The sequence below is a fragment of the Monodelphis domestica genome, chromosome 5 (genome assembly GCF_027887165.1).
Source record: "Monodelphis domestica isolate mMonDom1 chromosome 5, mMonDom1.pri, whole genome shotgun sequence".
NCBI classification, from domain to species: domain Eukaryota; kingdom Metazoa; phylum Chordata; class Mammalia; order Didelphimorphia; family Didelphidae; genus Monodelphis; species Monodelphis domestica.
In genome coordinates this window covers 42,413,572-42,436,573 of record NC_077231.1, presented here as the reverse complement: position 1 = coordinate 42,436,573, position 23,002 = coordinate 42,413,572, and the positions used below count along the sequence as shown (strand labels likewise).

The window sequence follows — 23,002 nt, the reverse complement described above, 5'->3', positions numbered from 1 at the left end:
CTCAGTGCCTTGACTTAGTATGTCTTCAATACTTTTAACAAATGAATAATTGAATGAGAAAAGACCAACAATACAAAATTTAGAAAATAACATAGAACAATGATTATTTACAGTACAGAGGACATTTAGAATAGAGATTAGAAGAAAGCCCAGAGATTAGAAGGCTTTTATCTACAACCAACCACATAGAATTTTGATAACAAAACATTTTAATTATATTTTTGGAGTCATTTTCATCTCATTGATTTCATCATTGCCTAAATACTTAAGCCTGAAAATTGCTTGTGATTGTCGTTCATATTTTGCTGCAAGATGCTGTGAGGGACCCGGTGATGTATAACTGAAGGGTTCTGTATTCTGGGAAGAAAGATAACCTCATTTCATTTCTCAGCCCTGAAAACTAATAAGGCAGATGTCACCCTCTTTTTCAAAAGTCAGATTGTTTCTTCCACCATAAACTTTTGTTTTCCAAGGGCTACCATGGAAATGAAATATTTTTTCCCTGATCATTTGGCAGATGGACATGATGTTTAACCTCACAAAGCCCCTTTTCTTTTCTCTTGGAGCCAGGGGAGCTGATGGCACATAGCAGGTGCCTCCATTCAGCATAATTACACATTGGAAATTGTTTATCACAGGCTATGTAATCTCAGTTAGGGGAAATTAAAAAACCTAGCCCTCCAACACTGACATGAATATCTATTCAGGGTACTGTTGGTAGTCAGGAAAAACTGGACACCTGCACCATGATTGCTCTGGGAATGGGAAAAGCTTGGGGAGGAAGTAGATAAGAATGAGGCTGGCACTGCATGACTATGTGGATGAGCTTCTGCCATCTCTAGAAGTGGACACAGTCTTTTTTTTTTAACTCTTATCTTCTGTCTTAGAATCAATACTGTGAATTGGCTCCAAGACAAAAGATCCAAAACAGTTAGGCAATAGGGAGTAAATGAGTTGCCCAGGAATAGCCTGAGTGTTCAGGGAACAGGGACAAATCTGAGGTCTCCAGCTTTCAAGTTGACTGAAACTTGGGGTCTTCATATCTCATGCTGCTAGAAAGTGGGGATCTATTAGATTCCACATTGACACCCGAAAGTGTAGCCGTCTAGATGCCCCATAGACATACAGTCTTTTTATTTTTATTTTTTAAACTCTTCCCTTTTGTCTTATAATCAATACTATGTATTAGTTCCAAGGCAGAAGAGTGGTGGTAAGGGCTAAGAATGGTAATAGGGTTTTAGTAACTTGCCCAGGGTCACACAGCTAGAATGTGTCTGAGGTCAAATTTGAACCCAAGACATCTCATTTCTAACCCTAGCTCTTAAACCACTGAGCCACCTAGCTGTCCCCGGGGACCTAGAGCCTTAAAGAACCCTTACATTACCCTTTGGGGCATCCCTCCATCTCAGAAAAGAGATGAAATTGAGTGGGGATGGAGAACAAGTTGTGGCTTCATCTTTTGTGATGCCAGCTGTTTGCCCCCTAAGTTCATACATACTGGATTCAGTTGGCACACGCAGCGAAAACAAATGAACAGTGTGTGTGCTACCGCTGTGTTAGGTGCACAAGGAGACTGGCCAAATTGGGGAAATGAGAGGGACAGCTGGGCCCCCCTGTCTATGTAGTTCCATTTTAAAAGCATGCTTGCCTAAGTCCGTTCAGTCATCTCTCTTCCATGAATAAAACTCTTTGCTGAATTTGGGGTTCGGGTTCCTGTTTCGTCTCCTCCACCCGCGGCCTTATGGGACCAAACTGTAAAGAAAACTTACGACGGCTCTCATTCTGACCAATAGGCGGTCCTTACGTACTGAAGGCTCGGGCTCGCACTCGCACTAGGACTGATTATCCTATGGCTGTTGGGATGGCGTCAGGAGAAGCTTGCAGGCTTGTAGCTAATTACCAGCAGCATTCCTTTGGAGGTGTGCCGACAAAAGCAAAAAGCAGCAACCTCGCCTGGACGTGTGGGGGCTCAGGAAAGGTCTCTTGTGGGCAAAGTCAATGGGGAAAAGTCTCTCGGGCTGGGAAAGCAGAGTTTCTCTTTTGTTAGCCTTGGTGCTGAAGCTTCCTAATGAGCCCCTTGTGTGGCTCAGATAAAAAGGGATTGGAATACAACGTTAAAGGTTAAAGCGTTCTTTCTAAGGGCATGAGTTTGTATGTATATATACGAGGTGCCGGAGTAGTACAGCTTTATAGATAGAGCTTTTTAAAGGAGAGCTGTAATAGCGGGGGGGGGGGGGGGGGGGGGATATATAATATACATATATATATGAATAGATATATATATACACACATATATAGTATTCAGCTTTAATAGCTTAAAGAGACAGACACTAAAATGGAGATTGGGGAGGTGTATGTATATATATACACACATATATCCCTATATGTGGAGCTGGTCGCAGTTTTGTTATATAAATATTCATATTCGTATATTCACATATATAGGTATATGTATATATATATATATACACATACCTTCATATACATTCCTGCTCTGTAAATTTTTTTATATGGTTTTCATTTCTATTACTATATTATTATATCTGTTTTAAGTTAATTATATAATTGATTTATAGGATATATATGGCTTAAAATGATATAAAATGTGTATATATATATATGTATATATGTATATATATATATATATATGTTTATATGGCTTAGGGATGGCACCTGTGATTTCATCAATAGAGGGAAACATACCATAATGCTGGTTGACCCCTTCTTCCTGTTTTCAAGCTTATCCCTTTATCTCTCATACCAGCTGCCTCAAAATCAATCAATCAAGTATCTGTTAGGCTCCTGACAGGTGCCAAACACTGTGCCAGGTTCTGGGGATACAAATACAAAAAGGGAAGCAATCCCTACTTGCAATGAGCTTACATTCTACAGAAGAAAATAAGCACCAATAAATGTGTGTGTTTATGTGTATGCACATCATAATTACAAAGAGGATAAATATAAATACATACAAAATAGACTACAGTGCTACAATGGACAGAGTGTTATTCCTGAATTCAGGAAGACCAGAGTTAAAATCTGGCATCAGATACTTTCTAGCAATATGATTCTGGACAAATCACTTAACTTCTGTCTGCCTCTGTTTACTCATCTGTAAAATGGGAATAATAATACTATCCAATTTTACCAATGAGGAATCTGAGTCTCACTAGGCTTTAACTAATTTTCTCCAGAACTGTAATGGTTAGTGGTGAAAGTCACCCTGAGAACTTTCTTAATCCAAGTCAATTCACTTTATCCACTGAGTCAGGAAGCCTCCACCAACCGGTATCTACTATCTGTATTTTACAGAACTGGGTATCTAGGTGGGGAAGAGACAGCATTGGAACTCACCTTCTTGAGTCCAAATCCAGCCTCAGACTTACTAGCTATGTGATCCCAGACAAATCACTTAACCCTGTTGACCTCAGTTTCCTCATCTGTAAAATGAGATAGAAAAGGAAATGGCAGACTACTCTTTATCAAGAAAACCCCAAACTCATGAAGAGTTAGACACAACTGAAACCATTGACCACAAAAATTTTACTGAGCAGAAAATTTGCCCAAAGACATACCTTTTTTAACCAGGACAATGGATGCACATATAATGCTCATTCATTAGCCTGTGTTGCCTCTAGAAATAAATGAAGTAAAAACTATAAACTGAATCTGTAGATAAGTTTTTGGTCTTCTTCATATTAAGTGAGACTAGTCTATAGGAAGGAAGGAAGGAAGGAAGGAAGGAAGGAAGGAAGGAAGGAAGGAAGGAAGAAAGAAAGAAAGAAAGAAAGAAAGAAAGAAAGAAAGAAAGAAAGAAAGAAAGAAAGAAAGAAAGAAAGAAAGAAAGAAAGAAAGAAAGAAAGAAAGAGAAAGAAAGGAAGGAAGGAAGGAAGGAAGGAAGGAAGGAAGGAAGGAAGGAAGGAAGGAGGGAGTAAGGGAGGGAAGGAGGGAGGGAGTAAGGGAGGAAGGAAGGAAGGGAGGGAGGAAGGGAAGGAAGGAGTAAGGGAGGGAGGGAGTAAGGAAGGGAGGGAGGGAGGGAGTAAGGAAGGAAGGAAGGTAAGAGTTATTTTTTAAAAGAAAGAAAGAAATATACTTACATTCATTCTAAGTAGTCAACTCTCAAAGTGGATGTTAAATATTTTTAACAAAATAAATTTATATTTACTGCACATGCAGGGATTGTCTGTTCTTTAAGGTATAGCAGGTAACTTTCAAGTGTAAGGGAGTAATTAATAGTTTTACCTTTTTTTTTTGCCCCATTTTTACATTGGTCTTTCTCTGTACCTTTAGCATAATCTGTTGGTATATAGGCACTAACATACTAATCCTTTAACCTCCAAACTGCTTAGTTTACGGTGAAGTGCCTGGTTATGATCCCAAGTATGAAACCAGACCAAAAATGTAACACACAAGAGGGAATTATTATACAAACTGCAGTTTGGTCACAGCCCTAAAAATGGCTGGCCCTGAGTCTGGGGCTTGCAGGCTTTTTATACACTTTTGGGGTAGAGGGAGTGCAGAGGAATTCCTGGGGTGGGGGAAGTGAACAGAAACTCCTGGGTCTGGGGTCCTTATCATTTAGGGTCATTATCAGTTCCTGTCATATGTCAGGAGGGGGAGGGACAGGGACTCCTGGGGTTAGGGGTCAGGGAGGGGAAAGAAGAGGTTTGGGAGCTGGCTCTTCATTGGTTGCTCACTTATGTTGCCAAAAAGGAACATTGGCAGCTATTGTTCCTCTTCATAGTTTCATGATGCTATATTAGTAGGTCATTCTACAAATGTAGATTTACATGTTTTTCCATAACTAATCTTATCTTCCTTAATTTAAGTTTCTTTTATAATGCTTACATTTTATTCTTTTTATACCCTAGTCATATTTTCAGAAATAACTGCCCATTTGAAAATATTTCTTTTTTAAGTTATTTAACCTCTTTTTTATAGTCTGCTAAAAGCACATTTTAAAAAAAATAATATTTTTCTCCAGTTACATGTAAAAAAAAAAATTAGGGTTCATTTTTTTTAAATTATAAGTTTCGAATCCTCTCCCTTTCTCCCTATCCTCCTCTTTGAGACAGGAGGCAATCCAAATGTTATACTTGTGCAATCATATATGCAATAACATAAGGAAAATAGACTTTTATTGATAGCTTTTGTTTTTGTTTCCAATTTCCTCATGCATTTAATTACCCTCTCTTCTGTTAGAGCTATCCCTCCTAACAAAATATTTTTAAAAGAGAAAAGAGAAAAAGGAGAGAAAAAATTATTCAGCAAATCCAATTAGCATATCAAAAATTTTTCTTTCCATGCTATGAACCACAACACTGGCCCTGGTTTCTGCAAAGAAGCAGGGAGAATCATTTCCTATCTCTTCTTTGAGACCAAATAGTTCTTAATAAATTTCACATTATTTAGATTATTTTATGATTGTTATCATTTCCATTTCCATTGTTATAGTTATTGTTTATATTATTTTCCTGGCTTTGCTTCTTTTTCTTTATATCAATTCATGCAAGACTCTTCAATTTTAGTCCAGTATTATTCCATTCCATTCATGTACTCCAGTTCATTTAGCCATTCTCTTAAAGATGGGCATCTACGTCATTGCCAGTCTTTTGCTACCACAAAAAGGATTGCTATAAATATCGTGGTGTGTGGAGCCTTCTTGTCAATGACCTCTCTGGTGTGTATTCCTAACAGTGGAATCTCTGGACTCCATCCATCTTTCTAACAAAAAATCCAGACTTCCTGCAACATGGAATATTTTGATGGAAATATGGGTGAGAGTGATATTTTATTTTTCCCTCTAAATCATTTCATTAAAATTGAAAATATATGGAAATATGTTTTGCATGACTGTACCTGATTAACCTATATATCAAATTGCTTGCCATTGCCAGGAGAGAGGAGAGAAGGGAGAAAATTTGCAATGTAACATTTTTTAAAAATATATTGTTAAAAAATTTTACATGTAATTAGAAAAAATGAAATTTGTAAAAGCATACCCAAAGTAAATAATATGCCAAATTTTCAGTTTTCTCTATCTTTTCCTTCATTTCTTCTTATCTTGGAGGTCGTTTTCCATGCCTACTGTCTTTTCAGATCAGAATTTATGGGTTCTGTCAATATATTTCAAGGCTCAAACAGTTCTGTGTCTAGCTTGGGGGGAAACAGGGTCATCAAAAGTCCAAGGATCCTCTGTATTATAACAATTTCTATGGCTAGGGTTAAGCTTAACCATCAACCCCCACCTAAAACTCATCTCCCTTCTACAGAAGGACATGTTTCTTTCTACATTGATGGAGAACCTCAGACATATTTGTTATTATTCTTTTTATTAATGTTTGTCTCTTGATTCCCTGAAAGCTATCCATTGGTCATTGTAACTTAAATATGTTTGCATCTCTAAAAAGGGGCTGGAAAAGAGCCTCTTTTTTTGCATTCAGTGACCAATGTCTCTGGCCCAGAAAAGAGGCAAAGAATTTCAATTGCATTGGAGACTTCTCTTCCCCTCTCAGCTCTCAAAATGCTCAGGGTCAGCAGAGATTGCTATGAATTGACTTGCTTGCTTGCCTTGCTGTGTTTTGGGGATTGAAAGCTTCCCTCACCAGCACTTAAAAAAATTTTTAAGTGAAATATGTATTCTCCAAATCAATCTCCAGAACCCAAGCTTATAATGACCTAATTTTGCCCAGCATGGTCTATATATAAATAGTCTCCAAAGTGTCCTGCAAGCCCTATGCTACGTAGATGTGCCCTACGAATGACACAATGGATGGCAAAGTGCATCAATAGGACAAAGATGCCCAATTGACCAAGTTTAACTAAGATTCTTAATTTCCAACAACTTAGCTTCTTTCTGACTTCACTTACTTTGGGAATCTTCATTGGAAGCAATATTGGACCCATGGCAATATCCCTAACCACACCCAGTCTAGGACCCCAAAATGGCAGCCTTCATTCAAATTCTCAACTAGAGTGAGCCTCTAGGTTATTGCTTCTCTCATTCTGCCTAAAAACACAAGTTATACTACTCTGTATTGTACCAATAGGCCACATAACACTGTAGAATAATAATAATGATAGTAATTTAAGGTTTGCTGTATAACTTATTATATGTATGAAAGAATGAAGGAACTTAAGTAACTTGCCTAGGGTCATGTACTTAATTTTGTCTAAGGCAGATTTTGAGCTTGGGTGTTCCTCAATTCAAATCCCACCTTCTGAGGGGGTGAAAAAACTTCTTTTCCAGTTCCTGCCCTCCTCCTCAGTGTCTTTGCTCTGAGATTACCAACCAATTACCCTCTGTACTTCTTGTGTGAAAGTTGTTTGCATGGCGTCTCCTTCGTCTGAATGTGAGCTTTTTGAGGTAAGGGTTCGTGTGCTTCCTTTTCTTTTACTCCCAGTGATTACACAGTGCCTTGTACAGAGATTGAAGGATAAATGCTTATTAACTGACTGATTTCTGACTCCACGACCAACATGTTACCCACTGCACCCCCCAAAAGGAGCATTTTGTAAAAATTATAGGTTAGTGGTTCTGCATTGACATCATTCTCAAAGGCTGAGAATGAAAAGGGTAGCTGAGGCATCTCTGCTTTCTTCTAAGGTTATGGTTATACTATCCATTAATTTGTCTACATTGCTTTTCACTCTGTTCGCCTTTTCAAACAAAATGCCAATAAGATTTTGGCTCATGGTCGGAGTTGGGACATGTCTGTACCTTGGGTTTATATCCTTTTCCTTCACAGTCGCTGCTTGCCTTCTGGTTTATGTTGACAGACTAGTCTTAGAAAATTTATAAATAGTTCCATCCTGGTGCTGGGTTTAAAAGGGATTCTTCTTCCTCTATAACTTTGTCTTTTATTCTATGTTGAACTAATTTGAGTTAGAGCTCATATGATATGGAGATTTACTAAACACAAGTCCTAGGGCATTTAAGTGTGTGTGTGTGTGTGTGTGTGTGTGTGTGTGTGTGTACACTCATACACTGCTGGTGGAACTGAGAACTGATCTGATCATTTTTGGAGGGCAATTTGGAATTATGCTCAATTTAAAAGAATTATAAAACTGCATATAACCCTAGACCTAGCATTATCACTGTTGGGTCTGTTTCTCAAGGAGATCAGTAAAAAAAGAAGAGTCTGTGTGTTCTAAAATATTGATAGGGACACTCTGTGATGGCAAAGCATTGGAAATTGAAGGGATGCTCATGCATTGAGGAATGACTAAACACATTGTAGTATATGATTGTGATAGAATACTACTACACTATAAGAAATGTTGAACAGGTTAGTTTTAGAAAAACATGGAAAGACCTACATGAAATTATGAAGAATGAAATGAGCAGAACATTATATAAAGCAAAAAGAAAGATTGTTTGAAGAATGATGCGTGATTATCCATCTTCAGAGAAAAAACTGATAAATATAAAAAAGCAAGACATCTTTTTTATATATACAAAAATCTTCTTGTTAAATGATGCCTTCTCTAGTTCAGAGAAGGAAGAGAGGGTGAGAGATACATGAGAATTTTAATGTAACAAACAAGTAAATCAGCTTTTTAAAACTATGTATGATGTGTGTATCTCCATTCTGAATTCAAAATATAATCAGATCCTAATGGATTTAGAGCTGGAAAGGCATGATGTAGGGGAAAATACTGACTCTGGTCTCAGGATCTGAGTTCAAATTCTATCTGTGACACAATAATAATAATAGCTAACATTTCTACAATATTTTAAAGTTTATGAAGTACTTTCTATCATTTGATCCCTGCCAACAACTATCTTCATTTTACAAAGTAGGAAACTGATGGTAAAGGAGTATGTGATTTGTCTAAGATCACACAGCCTATAATATTAGATTATAAATATTATATTTATAATTTATATATATATTGTTATAAATTAGAGCATGAATAAAATTAGCTAACATTTGGGACCCCCAAGATGGTGTCCTAGTACTTGTAACTCTGACCCATAACTGAATGGTTCAGGGTACTGTGTTGATTTTAAATCGATTAAATTAAATTAATGTTGAATCAATTAAATTGATATTTGATGATACATTGTCTTCCTCAGTCTTATTGCTAAATCTTATAGCTTGGTTATGAAATTGCATTTTGTAAGAGATGTACTCTAGTACTTGGGGACTAATTGAAGCCAATGAAGTTATATTAATGCAGTAATTTTGTGCCATTATTTATGATGGGAGAGAATATGATTTGGAGGAGTTTCAAAGATGTGACAGATCATGAGCCATATGACGGGGGTAGGTCATGTTTGATGTGTAAAAGATGACAGTTTATCTTTATAACTGAGATAATATAAAGACATATGAAAAAATGGAATGTAAATATGAAGTTGCCTGACTTATATTTATTAAGGTAATTGTAGTTTATAGCAATCTTAATCTTTTCTTTTTGTCATTGCTTATAGAGACCTTGTTAATTTAAAGAAGTAATAGTGAATCAGTTAACTCATAAAAATATCCTGGGGAAAAATTTGGTGTCTCCATTTTGAAATATGAACCACTTAGTGGGGAGAATTAATGGTTTCAGATGATAAAACTTTGTTGCTGAATTAGATCAATGTAGTATTTAATAGTTTTCCATGCACACTAAGTATTAAAAATTTTTTTCAATGGTTTCCTATAAAATCTCTTAAAAGTATGGCCAGAAACAACCATTTGAGCCACTCGTTCTCATTTGATAATTCACTGTACTTCTCTGTAGTTTCTCATGTCTTATTTATCCAGTTTTTGAATAATGTCTAAAGTGTTCTCCTTTAAGAATTCTTAAGAATGCTCCCTTAATCAAGGTACATTCCCATTTAGAATTCTTCGGTTTGGCTAAAGTCTCAGTGTTTGCCATTTGGCCCAATTATTTTTCTTTTGTCCCAAGATTGATTTGACTTGATTTGAAAAAATGATATTCAAGGTTTCTCTTCTTGAAACCTACAACTTTCATAACTTTAAATTCTTCTTTATCTCTTACAGACACCTATTTGTTTAGTCCTACTAACATTTTTGATGTTTGTTCTTTATCCTGTCTTGAATTATCCTGTCTTATTTTCCACTTGAAGCCCAACTGAGCTTTGAGACCTTCTCACTTCAAACTCCTTTTTCCTTCTCTTTTCTCAACTTGGCTCCTAAAAGTTCTCCTTCCCTACACACCCCTTCTCTGTAGCAGGTTTGGTGTATCTGTTCACACAACCAGTATGACTGAGGGATATCTACAGCAAGCAAGATTCATCTCTTTTCTGGAGGTCTCCACTCTACTCTTTTACGTCTCTGTCTCTCACCTGAAGATCACGGACAACTTCTCTTCATGGAATAACACATTCGTCTTCCCTTTCTGGGATCTTCTCAATGAGTTCCTTAAGCAATAATTGACCACTCTTTATGCCCAATAAGCTATTCTCTTCCTGGATCATAGACACATATTTGCCAGTGACTAACTGGTAGTTAGATGACAGTCTATTAAAAGTCTTCATTGAACCAGAACCTGGATTGAAATTAACTAAATCCTTCATTGTACCTTTGCAGATGAGAGTCCCTACACTAAGTCCGCCAGCCAGACAAAGCCACCAGATGGAGCATTGGCTGTGAGGAGACAGAGCATTCCAGGTTAGACCAGATCACTCGATCATCAGTTATTTTATTTGTTAAATCTTGTCACCTCACGAGCCTGGAAACTCCAACTTGATACCTTCACTCCTACCCAATTAAAAAAATGTCACTTATTCAACTGAATATAATATGTAATTTAGAAATTTTTTTTATTCAGACTGATACAGTCATAAAATGTGGGCTCTGGAAGAGTCTGACAACTTGTGAAAATCCATCTTTCTTGGACTTCTTTTGTCAAATTGCTTGAATTGATACTCTCAATTTCTCTCCTCTCTATTTTTCATGGTGACTTTTTTCCAGAGGCATATATATTTGTTCAGTGATAGATAACAAACAGAAAGAGAAAGGGCCAAGAAATAACTGGAATAGAAGAAGATACATTTCCTGAATAAAAGATGTCTGAAGACCTGATGCAACTTTTTTCAGAGCCTTTCTTCCCTCTTCCTTTGTAGACATAGAACAATTTCCTTCAATAACTGGGGTTTCTGGATTCATTCCTAAATGAATTAGGTCACCACAAGTGGGCTGAGAAACATATTCCACCATCCAAAAGTTTTGAAGGAATAAATAACCATGAATATTAAAAAATTTAGGTCCTATGAATATCAGAATTACTTTAAAATGTGAATTCTAGAACTAAATAGTGGCTAATAATATATTAATGGAATTACATACTCCAAATCTTTCTGGAATACATAACTCATGGAATGATTCCTTTATGGGAATAAATGCACTTGCCAAAAAAACTTGATGAACATTAAGACATTTAAATATTTACAACAAAAATTATGCTTGCCTGCTCTGAAATAACCAGGATATATATAGGGGTGCAGCATAATTTGATCTGCATATTAACCAAAGACTCTAGCATGTTAATTTTTAGTGCATAATTCCTTGAGAGGCGAATGATACAATTTAAGTATTCAGCTATTCCTATAGAATTGGACCCTTTGATAGAGATCAAATGGAAAATGAGACTTTACATTTGAAAAGAATAATAAAAAAGATAAAATTTATTAAAATCTTTGTGTATATAATTGGTATTTATTTCTATATAAATTAGTTTTGTTTAAAATTTTTCTTTCTAGAACATTAAAAGTAAGTGACTCAAGATAATTTTTACATTTAGACCAAATAGTGCTACTTTGAAGAATCAGAAAGAATATGACTAATTATGGGAAGGCATCATATAAGAATGAGTTATTCACCATTTCCATGGAATGATAGTTTTTAAAGTTAGTAGGGATCTAAGATATGAACCAGTTCAACTCCAGCCTGGAACTTAAACTCCATCTCCAGAACCTCCTGTGGCCAATCATCCTCTCTCTCTCTTTGGATTATCATTATCACAGTATCACATTCTTCGTGTCCCTAATATTTAGGAAATGTATTACCATAGATCATTATATCGTGTTCTATAAGTTCTTGTCAATAATGAGGAAATATCTCATGGCCTTGGTCCTAGAATTCCTTATTTATCCATTAAATAGATATTAATTTCTCTGGATAAACTATTTGATTAATGATGAAGACATTTCTGGTGAGATGAGACATTCTAGCATCCTTGCTATTTTCTGACATATTCAACTTAAGCCCCAGATTTAACCCCTTCTTTCTAAATACAGAATAATAACTATATGTAACAAAGCAGGTTTTACTCTCATTCCCAAAGTCTGGTTATCAAAGATGACCAAGTAATCCTTGTTTAGGGAGACCTTTCTTTGAGTGATGAATCACTTAGTGTTGACCAGACCTGAAAATGGCATGGAAATATAGCTATGGGGTTTGAGTGTCTAAGAGAAAAGCCCCAGAAAGTTCCTTTTCATCTTCTCTTCACTCACAGAAGCCAATGAAGGATTGGCTTGCATTGTTAAAAATATAACTCTTTGTACTCGCTGAGTTTGTATGTCTTCAAGTAGGACTGAAAAGACCATTTGATATCAAGCAATCCCTGTGAACTTGGCCAGGTATAAAGTTTATTTGTTCTTTTGAGATTTAGTCTTTGGCATTTCAATAGGAGTTGACTCTTCTTTGCTTATATTCTTACAAAAGGAAATTAAAGCTAATTCTGTATATACATGTATAACCTCCAGACATCCTTGGAAGATCAAGCTATCATTTTAAGTCACCCTAAAGAATGCTTACTTAGTGTCCCCTATAGGAAAAATCAACTCTTCAATTATAGTGCATGAAACCCATCTGCCCCATAGTCTTTAGTATCCCAAGTACAAGAATTATGTCCCAGCATGAAGATGAAATATGATTATTTCACTAAAGATTGGCCAACCTTGATTGTTTTTTTAATAAATTATTTAAATTTTTTCTTCAATGCTAAATTTTTCCTCTTTTTTCTAAACCCAGAATGATTACCACTTACTTTATAGTCATAAGGCAAATACATGTCTTTCATTAAATGCTCATCCTGCCTGGAAATCCTTTTATCAACTCTCCCTTCAAAGAAGATAATGGATTAAACATCTCTTTGGAGCAAAACACATTTGCTTTGGACACAGGGGAGATGCATTATTCATATTTTTTTTAATTTGTCATTTTTATCCTGTCTTTTCATGGCATGAGATAAAATTAAAATATCTTACATATATTTCCCAATCTCTATGAAAATAATGACAGCAAAAATGGTATGCCCCATAGCCTTAAAATTTAAGTTTACAGTATCAAAGAATTGTAGAGTTGAAAGAGAGATTAGAGATCATCCAATCTAAATTCAAATAAAGTTTCATGTCCAAGTGATCATAATAATTCAAATTACATTCACTTTTACAAAGACTATTTTCCAAAACAATCCATTTTACAGATGAGAAAACTGAAATAACTCAGGGGCATATAAGCCAATCCTCTGATTCCCAATTCTGTAATGCATCCACCATACTCATGATACCAAGAGTTGACAAGGAAAGTGACAGGTAGTTTTCAGCATCTGACCCAATACTTCTGTGACAGGCTTTTCACCCCATTACAAAATCTCCTGTTCCATTATTGGACAATCCAGGTTACTACAAAATCCATTCTTACTCTAAGCCAAACATTTCCTTTCTATAACATCCATTCATTGACTCTAATTATACCCTCTAGAGTAAGATAGAATAAGCCGATGTTTAGTCTACTTTTTTCTTCTCAAACAAGGAAAATGGCCTTCAAGAAATTAAGTGTAAAAATAATAATCATAAGACTGATTTAAATAGGGATTTAGAAGGAAGAATAGTAAAGATTACCCATCTCTCAATTAAAGGTTCACCATTTAAAAGATGAGGTAAAATTATTCCAACTAGTCATTAAAAAATCCTATTGTGAAATTATAGGGAAAAAATGATTGACTAGCCATTGAAAAAAATGAGGTCATTTTAAATCATATTTCAGGTCAGCTGCTGATTTCCAAGGTAAGATTGATTCCAACGTTAAAGGCATTAGAAGTTAACCAAAGAGCTGTTCGTTTAAAAACAAAAATCTGTTGTTTTCAAAGTCTTTTACATGACAGATTGCTGTTCCATTGTGACTGACTACTTTGAAAGGTTTCTCAAAGTTATTGGAAGCAGCCCGCTCAGATTGTAGGCTTGACAAGTTTTCCAATGATCTCTGGGTTTGCCCATTTAGAGACGAGATATTTAATGCTGATCCTGTCTGATCTTGATGAAAGGAAAAGAAAAGTTCCAATCTAGACCCCAAGTCCTGCAGTTAGTATATTATTTATTTAACTTGCTTGATTTTCAAGGAAGATTTCTTTCTTGCCTTTTTCTAGTCTTGACATAGCATGCTGAACAATGCCCCAAATATGGCAGATGTGATGAATTCCTTTGCTATTGTATATAGGTAGTCAGTTGTCCAATAGAATTCTCTTAATTTTGATGTCTGAATACTAATACTTTAAAACCTAGATTTTTAACCTATGACCTATGACTTTCATTTAAAAAAATTAATTGTGTTTCAATATAATTGGTTTCCTTTGTGACGAAAGAAAGAAAGAAAGAAAGAAAGAAAGAAAGAAAGAAAGAGAGAGAGAAAGAGAGAGAGAGAGAGAAAGAGAGAGAGAGAGAAAGAAAGAAAGAAAGAGAGAAAGAAAGAAAGAAAGAAAGAAAGAAAGAAAGAAAGAAAGAAAGAAAGAAAGAAAGAAAGAAAGAAAGAAAGAAAGAAAGAAAGAAAGAAAGAAAGAAAGAAAGAAAGAAAGAAAGAAAGAAAGAGAGAGAAAACTTCGGCAAGATTCTGTATTGTATGCCATTTTCCTCCTTAGTATACAATAAATGAGGGCATCTAGGTGAGTCTATGGATAGAGTTCTGGATGGAGAGCTAAGAAGACCTGAGTTCAAATTTGACCTCAGGTACTTACAAATATGTAAGACCCAGGGCAAGTCATTTTAGCCAAGCTTGGCTCAGTTTCTTCATCTGTAAAATGAGCTGGAGAAGGAAGTGTCAAACTACTCCAGTATCTTCGCCAAGAAAATGCCAGATGGGCTCACAGAGACAGACATGACTAAACAACTGAACAACAGCAACACCACAATACAATAAGCATTTTGTTATATTTCTACTATATGTTACAAAATGTACTAAGAGCTGGAGATACAAATAAGTAATAGAAAAATAATTTCTGCCCTCAAAGAACTTATAATCTATTGGTTAAAGACAATACTCAAAAGAAAGCTAGAAAGGAGGGGAGGAGCAGGAATACCTGCCGCCATGTTGATAGTTTAAACCAAGCAAGTCTGACTTGTATACACACAATTTCATGCTTCATTGGCTTAGACTTGTTTTATATCAGGTATACATACATCTAAATCAGCAAGCATTTCTTTAGTTCCTTCTATCCACTATATCCTTTGCTGGGTGCTCAGGATACAAAGACAGACCATAACCATCCCACCTCCAAGGACCTAATTCATTAGAGTTTATGACAAAAATGGTTTTCCAGAAAATAAACAACGTATTTTCAGACTTATCAGTTTTAGAGCTTTCCAAGGAGGGCAAATAGATCTGGATCTGGCATCAGTTGATGAGAATTTTATCATTAGGCTAAGACTAAGGGTTGGATGAGATCACCAGAATGGAGAATTCATTCATTAGACCCAGGACAATCTGAGCTCGGGCATAGAGGCTGGTATGCATCTATCCCAAAGACAGGAAGGCAGACATTTATTTGAAATCAGACTCAGGACAAACACTTGTTTGTTTAATAATAAATATAATAATAAATTTGTTTAAGAATATATGACAGATTGCTTTTTGTTTAAAATTAATAATAAAATGATAGCAATTAAATAATAAATATCTTTGATAGGGAGTGATATCAATCATACATACTTGTGTGTACCATCCTGAATTGGGCAAGGGCAGAAAGGAGAAAGTGAGTGACCAAAGGCATATTCTAACATATTACTCACTTTTGGCATTAAAGAGGAAAAACCAAACTGGGGCTGTGCTTTTGGTTGTTAGGATGAATACTAAAAACAGCCAGGTGGTACAATGGACAAAATACTGAGTCAGGAATACATAAGTTCAAGTCCAGCTTGAGACCTTGACTAGTTGTACAACCGTGGGGGAAATCTTTCTAACTCTGTTTCCTCAACTCTAAAATGGAGATAATGATAGGATCTGCCTCCCAATGTTGTTGTGAGGAAAGCGATTTGTAGACTTTAAAGTGCTTAAGTGTGAACTATTCTTATTGAAAGCACTTAAGGATTCTGAATGTTTTAATTTTATTGAAAACAATTACAGACAGCTTACTGGCTGAACCCCATCTCTTAGATGGAATTAACTTGAGTCAATTACATTGAATTCCAATCCTAATTTTTCCATGCTACCCATGTGACCTTTTGCAAATTACTTAACTAGACCTCAGTTTTGTCTTCCATACAGTGAGCGTATTACCCTGGATGATCTCTTAGGTCTCTTCCAGCTCTAAATTTATGGTCCTGTGTATACTCTTAAGGTAAAAAAAAACCACATAATCCAAAAGAGTGCTAGTCTGCAAGAGAGAAAAGTGGGAGATTTATTTTTAGTTGAGAAGAGTTCAAAGTCATTTCCAAGCAGTTATCTTTGAATACTGTATTTCAATATATACACCAGCTATCAGGCTACCATTCAATAATCTCTTTTTCTTCTATAATACCAACAAGTCACATTTATAAAGTGCTTTAGGGTTTATAATATACTTTCATAGCATGCTGGGTAGTAAATGTTCATATTAGTTTGGAGGCTGTACCAAACGTGAAGCTCCCAGGGGAGATTTCGGCTACCTAAGACTAATGAAATAGAATATAGGTCATCTGGAAGCTGGAGACTTTTAAAGGTCAGAGTTCTTTCTTCAGTCTCAGACATTTTGCTGCAGCTAAAATGTTCATGGAGAAAGAAAAATTGTTGGGAGAATTTAGCAAAATAAAATGAGAAAAAAGTTAAATAATGAAAATGCTTCATTGACCCCAGTTTGCTCCCAAGTTAGGAAAAGTTTAAGGAAATAGCTGGAACGTATCAACATAAAAATGCAAAACAGAATTTTACCCTCATCTTTGATGGGGATATATTATGAATCCCCTGAAGCCCGATCCAAGCTTGTAATGTGGATAGTTTAGACACTGAGCCAAGCTAAAATCACACTGGGTAAAATGAAGAGTGTGATTCATTTTTGCATTGTTGCAGCTTTTGTTCAAGCCTCATTGATATGCCCCACCATTGTGCCATTACTTCTGTGTCTTTCTGGTAAACAGACTCTGGAAACGGAATAAAGTGGCAGATGTGGGTGCCGTAATTGTTAAGGAGGAAAAATGTGATTTTTAAGAAATTGTTCTTCCTGCCTGTGATTTCAATGAAACCATTTTGTGAACCACAATTATTTTTCCATATTTACTATGCCCTGTTATGTTGTCAGAATAATAGAACTCATTGTAACCCACCCTCAACATTGCCGTCTATTGAAATCCTTCCCTTCCTTCCAAGCCCAGCTTAAGTGATATTTCCTGTATGAAGCTTTCCTTGACCACACCTTCCTCTACAAGACAAAAGTGACTAGTCCTTCTTGCCACTGTGTGTCCTGTCCTGTGTACTTGGAGCATTCGAACTTGTCTTTTCCATCTATGCTATTTATTGAGTACCTACATCTGCCAAGGAGTGGTTTAGGGGCTAGGGATACATAGGCTGAAATGAAACATTTCATGCCCTCAAAGACTTTTCATTTTTCAGCAACATGGGCATCTACATCTATTTCTGTTCATTATTCAGTCATTTTTAGTTGTATCTGACTCTTCATGGCTCTAGCTGGGACTTTCTTGACAAAGATACTGGAGCGGTTGGCCATTTCCTTCTCCAAGTCATTTGCAGATGAAGAAACTGAGGCAACCAGGGTGAAGTGGCTTAATATGTCCTATTACGTTGTCATAATAATAGAACTCAATGTAACCCACCCATAACATTGCCATCTCTGGCTAGTGTGTCACACAGGTATTATGACCATATTTGAACTTATGATGATGAATCTTCCTGACTCTAGACGAGGCACTCCATTTTCCATGCCACCTTCCTGCCCCATGAGTTCTAGTTCTTTCTATAGCATATGAATAGACATGGAGGATGGAGATAATGATTATGGGCAGTAGTTGCTCAGAAAAGGGAGGATAATATGTCCAAGTCTTATGTAGAAGACCCTAAAAGACCATGTAAAGGGGAAACTAAAAAGTTGAGAGAGGACTCTTCATGAGGAGTCAAGACTTTGATGTTCTTTAAGAATCAACTGAAGAGCAATTTGGACCTATGCCAAAAGGTTATAAAACTGTGCATACCCTTAGATCCTGTAATACCACTCACTACTGGATCTGTATCCCAAAGAGATAATAAAAAAGGGGAAAGGACCTACTTGTACAAAGAATTGGAAAGTGAGGAGATGTCCATCAATTGGGAAATGACTAAACAAACTGTGGTACATGTTGGTGATAGAATACTATTGTGCAATAAAAGATGATATGCAAGATGATTTCAGAAAAAGCTGGAAAGATCTACAGGAACTGATGCAAAGTGAAATAAGCAGAACTGGAAGAGCATTGTATACAGCAATAGCCATATTGTGAGATGATCAACTGGAAAAACTTGACTACTCTGAGCAATGCAATGGTCTCCGACAATCCGGAAAGACTTATAACTGAGAATACTCTCCACCTCCCGAGAAAGAACTGTTGGAGTTGTCTTTCATATCAGTGTACTTATGGTTTTATTTGGGGGTTTTGACTACATATGAGTTTGCTCTTATAACAATAACAATAACCAATATGGAACTGTTTTGCATGCCAATAAAAATTTTGAAAAAAGAGTCAATTGAAGGGGCAACTAGGCAGCACATTGTATAGAGAGCATGAGGTCTGGAGTCCAGGGGACTTGGGTTCAAACCTTGCCTCAGACATTTCCTGGCTGTGTGCCCCATGGAAAATTGCTTAACCTCTTTGCCTAGCCCTTGTAACTAGGACAGAAGGTAAGAATTCCCCCCAAAAAAATTATTTAAGGGGTAGCTAGTAGCACAGTGGATAAAGCACCAGTCCAGGAGAACTTGGTTTCAAATATGGCCTCAAACACTTTCTAACTTTGTAATCCTGGAAAAAGTCACTTAACCCTGATTGACTAGCCCTTGCTGCTCTTCTGCCTTAGAACTGACTCTAAAATAGAAGGTAAGGGTTAAAAGAAAAAAGAAGAATTGATTGAAATTCAATAGTAATGTGCCAGAAGTTATGGTCCAACAACTGCTAAGTGGTTTCTGAAGTTTTAGTAGACAAGGTGTATTCTAAAGAATGGAAGTCTAAGTCATGGAAATATTTGTAAAATTTTATCTAGCAGCTATGTGTCAGATACTATGCTAAGTACTGGGGAAAAAGACAAATGGCAAAAAAAAAAAAGACAAAAGAGATTTCTAGCCCTCAAGGAATTCACACTTTAAAGGAAGAAGACAACATAGAAAGGGGGAGATTGGGAAGAGTACATGATTTGGGGTATGATAAAAATCCAGAGGAATTAAACCAATGGAAAATGAAATGAAGACATGGCTTCCCTGGGCGTCCTCCTTAAATGGGAAGTCTAGAAGGAGGTCTTTCCTTCTAATCTCATCTCTATCTTCTCCTATCAGATGGTGGAGTGTGAGGGTGGGCTAGGGCCAGTGGGTACTCAGGACATGTGAGTTTTAGAACTGCCGCCATCTTGGAGGAGGATGAGATTCCAGAGGACATAATGAAAAAGACTTCAGGAACAAGAGAATGATGCACTTGATTGAGATAGATTGGCGATTTAGAGGATGTGGGCATTAAATCATAGTCTCGTTGTTAAATTAGGGCTAAGAGCCATTGATGGGACAAATGAGGGACATTGTCACTCTAACATATAGCACTGTACATTGTTATATAGTACTGGAATGCACTACCTTCATTTTGTACACAGATTGTAGAGTTGGCAATCCAGTTTACAAGTATAATAAAGGAAACTTTTAAAGTATATAAGGGTATCCCTTGCACGTTGTGGGACTTGACACGGTGCCCCCATGATCAGGAAGATCCTTGTAAAATTTCTTGACTTTCTCTTCCTCCCTCTGAATTTTTTTCTTTTTCTTTTCTGGGGTGTTTGCAGCACCTTATATGCATGCATGAGTTACTAAACATTGGAGATATTTTTACATTTCTAGCCTTTACATGTTGTCTGCTGGCTTTCATATTCTTTTTGCAAACTTTAGCTTTTTACTTATTTTAGCTTTAAAAAAAGAAATTGTCTATATTTATGGAATTAAAAAGAAAATGTGTTGACTTAATACAATACTATACATATATTTTATGCATTTCTAAATTTCTAAACTTTTTCTGTGTTGTCTGCTGGCCTTCACATGCCATCTGTGGCTTCTGCAAAACTCCCTCAAATTCCCATTTAATTTCTTATGCCAATCTGCAATCTATCGACACCACAATGGGTATTTCTGTATTTATACACATATAATATATATATATAAATTATATATAAGAAATATATAAAAGTATTTCTGACATATATAAACAGTATTTATATACATATTATATATATATATATATAAATTATATATAAGAAATATATAAAAGTATTTCTGACATATATAAACAGTATTTATATACATATAATATATATATATTATGTATAAGAAATATATAAAAGTATTTCTGACATATATAAACATAAACACATACTATAAAAGAAACCTAGAGAAAGATTTTCAACAAATAAAATTTGTAGATATCCCCTTTGGGAGATCTTACAAATAGATTTCTTAAAACATTACTTTGTCTTTAACTATTTGAGCCAAAAGGTGAAGCTTGACATCAGGAAATGCAGTCAACATAAATACATTTTGATTTATTTTGGTATGAAACCTACCCATTTAGCTATTTCCCTCAGGAAGATTTTGTAGCTCTTATTGTACCTACTGTTTAAAGTGTCAAAATATGTTTTTCTTTAAAATTTGGGGAAATCGTTTATGATACCTTATAATTTCCCTTTCTTCTGAGAGCCAATTAATCGACTTTCTGGTGCTCCTCATTGCTCCCTGCAGCAAATTTAAATTCCTTACATGATTCAGTCTTTTTTGCTATATAGCATTTATTTATAAGGGAGCTCATTTCTCCCTTATAGTCTGTTATAACTCATGCATTTTCTCCTTTTTTCTTTTCTGTCCTCTCTTCTCAGATGGCACCAATTCTATTCTGTCTTCACAAGACCAAGTTAAACTTCTTCTTAGACCTAGTCTGCCTGAACCCCAGAAGTCAGAATTTGGAGCAATGGGCAGAAGTTGGCAAGGAGCAGATTTCAGTGCCAGATGAGGAAAAAACTTGAACTCTGTCCTAAAGTGCAATAGACTGTTTTAGGAGGTCGTGGGCACCCCTCATTAAAGTTATTTAAGCAAAGGCTGGATGTCCATTTTTTAATTACATTAGAAAGTAAATTCTCTTTGGGATGACCTCTGAGATTTTGTGATTCTCAGGACTTCATTATCTTATCTGTAAAATGGGCATGTTGAATAAGATAATATCTAAGGCCCCTTCCAGTTCAGAGACCCATGAGCCCTCCCCCTCTCAAACTACCTCCTTAAATCTTTTTTCCACTAAAAATATATTTTCTTTCTTTTTTTAAATTTTAATAGCACTTTTAAACAGTTACTTTATTTTTGCCTTTTTTCTCAGTTACTTCCCAGTAACCCTCCGCCTTTCTTGGCCTCTTTTTCAATAGCATACTTTCCTTTTCAGAGAGAATTAGTTCCAATCCAAACAAGCTAACACACTGGTCACCTGTTAACACAGTCTCATTTCACATCTATCTTCAAATCATCTTTCTGTAGATAGGAGAGAGGCATGCCCCGCTCAATGGCCCTAGAATTAAAAGGTTTTCATTTCTTTCAGTAAGGTTTTCCTTACATTGTTATGGTCACTGTATAGATTATTCTCCTATTTGTGTCTACTTTGTCATTGTTATTGCTCAGTTGTTTTTCAGTCATGTCTGACTCTTCTTCATGACCCCATTTGGGATTTTCTTGGCCAAGATACTGGAGTGGTTCACCATTTCCTTCTTCAGCTCATTTTACAGATGAGGAAACTGAGGTAACCAAGATTAAGTGTCTTTCCCCAGGAGTTAGAAAGTGTCTGAAGCTGAACTCAGGAAGAGAAGTCTTTCTAACTTTAAGCCCAGCACTATCCACTATACCACCTAATTTGCTATTACAGTTATACGTTCTTTTCTAATCAAATAAAAGCATTAATTTGTCTAATGAAATGAGCAGAAATAATTGATCCAACTAATATCCTCCTCACTTTTCTCTCTAGTCAAATCCTGCCTCTTCTTTAAAGCCCAGTTCAACTCCACAAAATCCCTCACTGATTTCTTCCTTGGCATCCTCCTAGAGTCCTGTCTGCCTGTCACAAAATATCTCACATCTCTCACTGATCGAGGTGTGTTACATTTTATAAAATGATAAATTCAGGAAGTGCCGGGACCGCATTTGTAATACACATTTTATACATGTTTACATTTAGCACAAGACAAACAAGAGTACTAAACCATAGTAGTACACAAAAAAAAAAAACACAGGCAAAAAACCCCAAACTGAAGCCTTACTTTCAATCATCTGCTTTAATAAGTTTCCCTATTTTATTTTACATTGCAACTGCTCCGAAAGGGGTATGAGTTAAGCTAAACTTGGTCAAATTATTTAGGTTGGAATTAAATACACAATCCAGAGATTGGACTGTGCATGCCTCTTCCCCTTGACTTTCTCATCCTTTTTTGTCTTTTCTGCTGTTCATATCCTTCCAATCTTCAACTCTGGATCCACCCTAGCCTAGCCATTTCTTCTATTCTCCTTTTTTTGAGCTGCTGAACAC

General features: G+C 36.0%; 1 protein-coding gene across 16 annotated transcripts in view; it reads left to right on the top strand.

Annotated features, from left to right (window-relative positions):
* GRIP1 (glutamate receptor interacting protein 1) overlaps positions 1-23,002 on the top strand; it is an 808,853-nt gene that overhangs the window by 574,781 nt on the left and 211,070 nt on the right. For all 16 annotated transcript variants that reach the window (XM_056798430.1, XM_056798415.1, XM_056798416.1 and 13 more), the window contains one exon: positions 10,545-10,625. In XM_056798430.1, the coding sequence (XP_056654408.1) occupies positions 10,545-10,625 (81 nt within the window). The remainder of the gene's footprint in view (positions 1-10,544; positions 10,626-23,002) is intronic.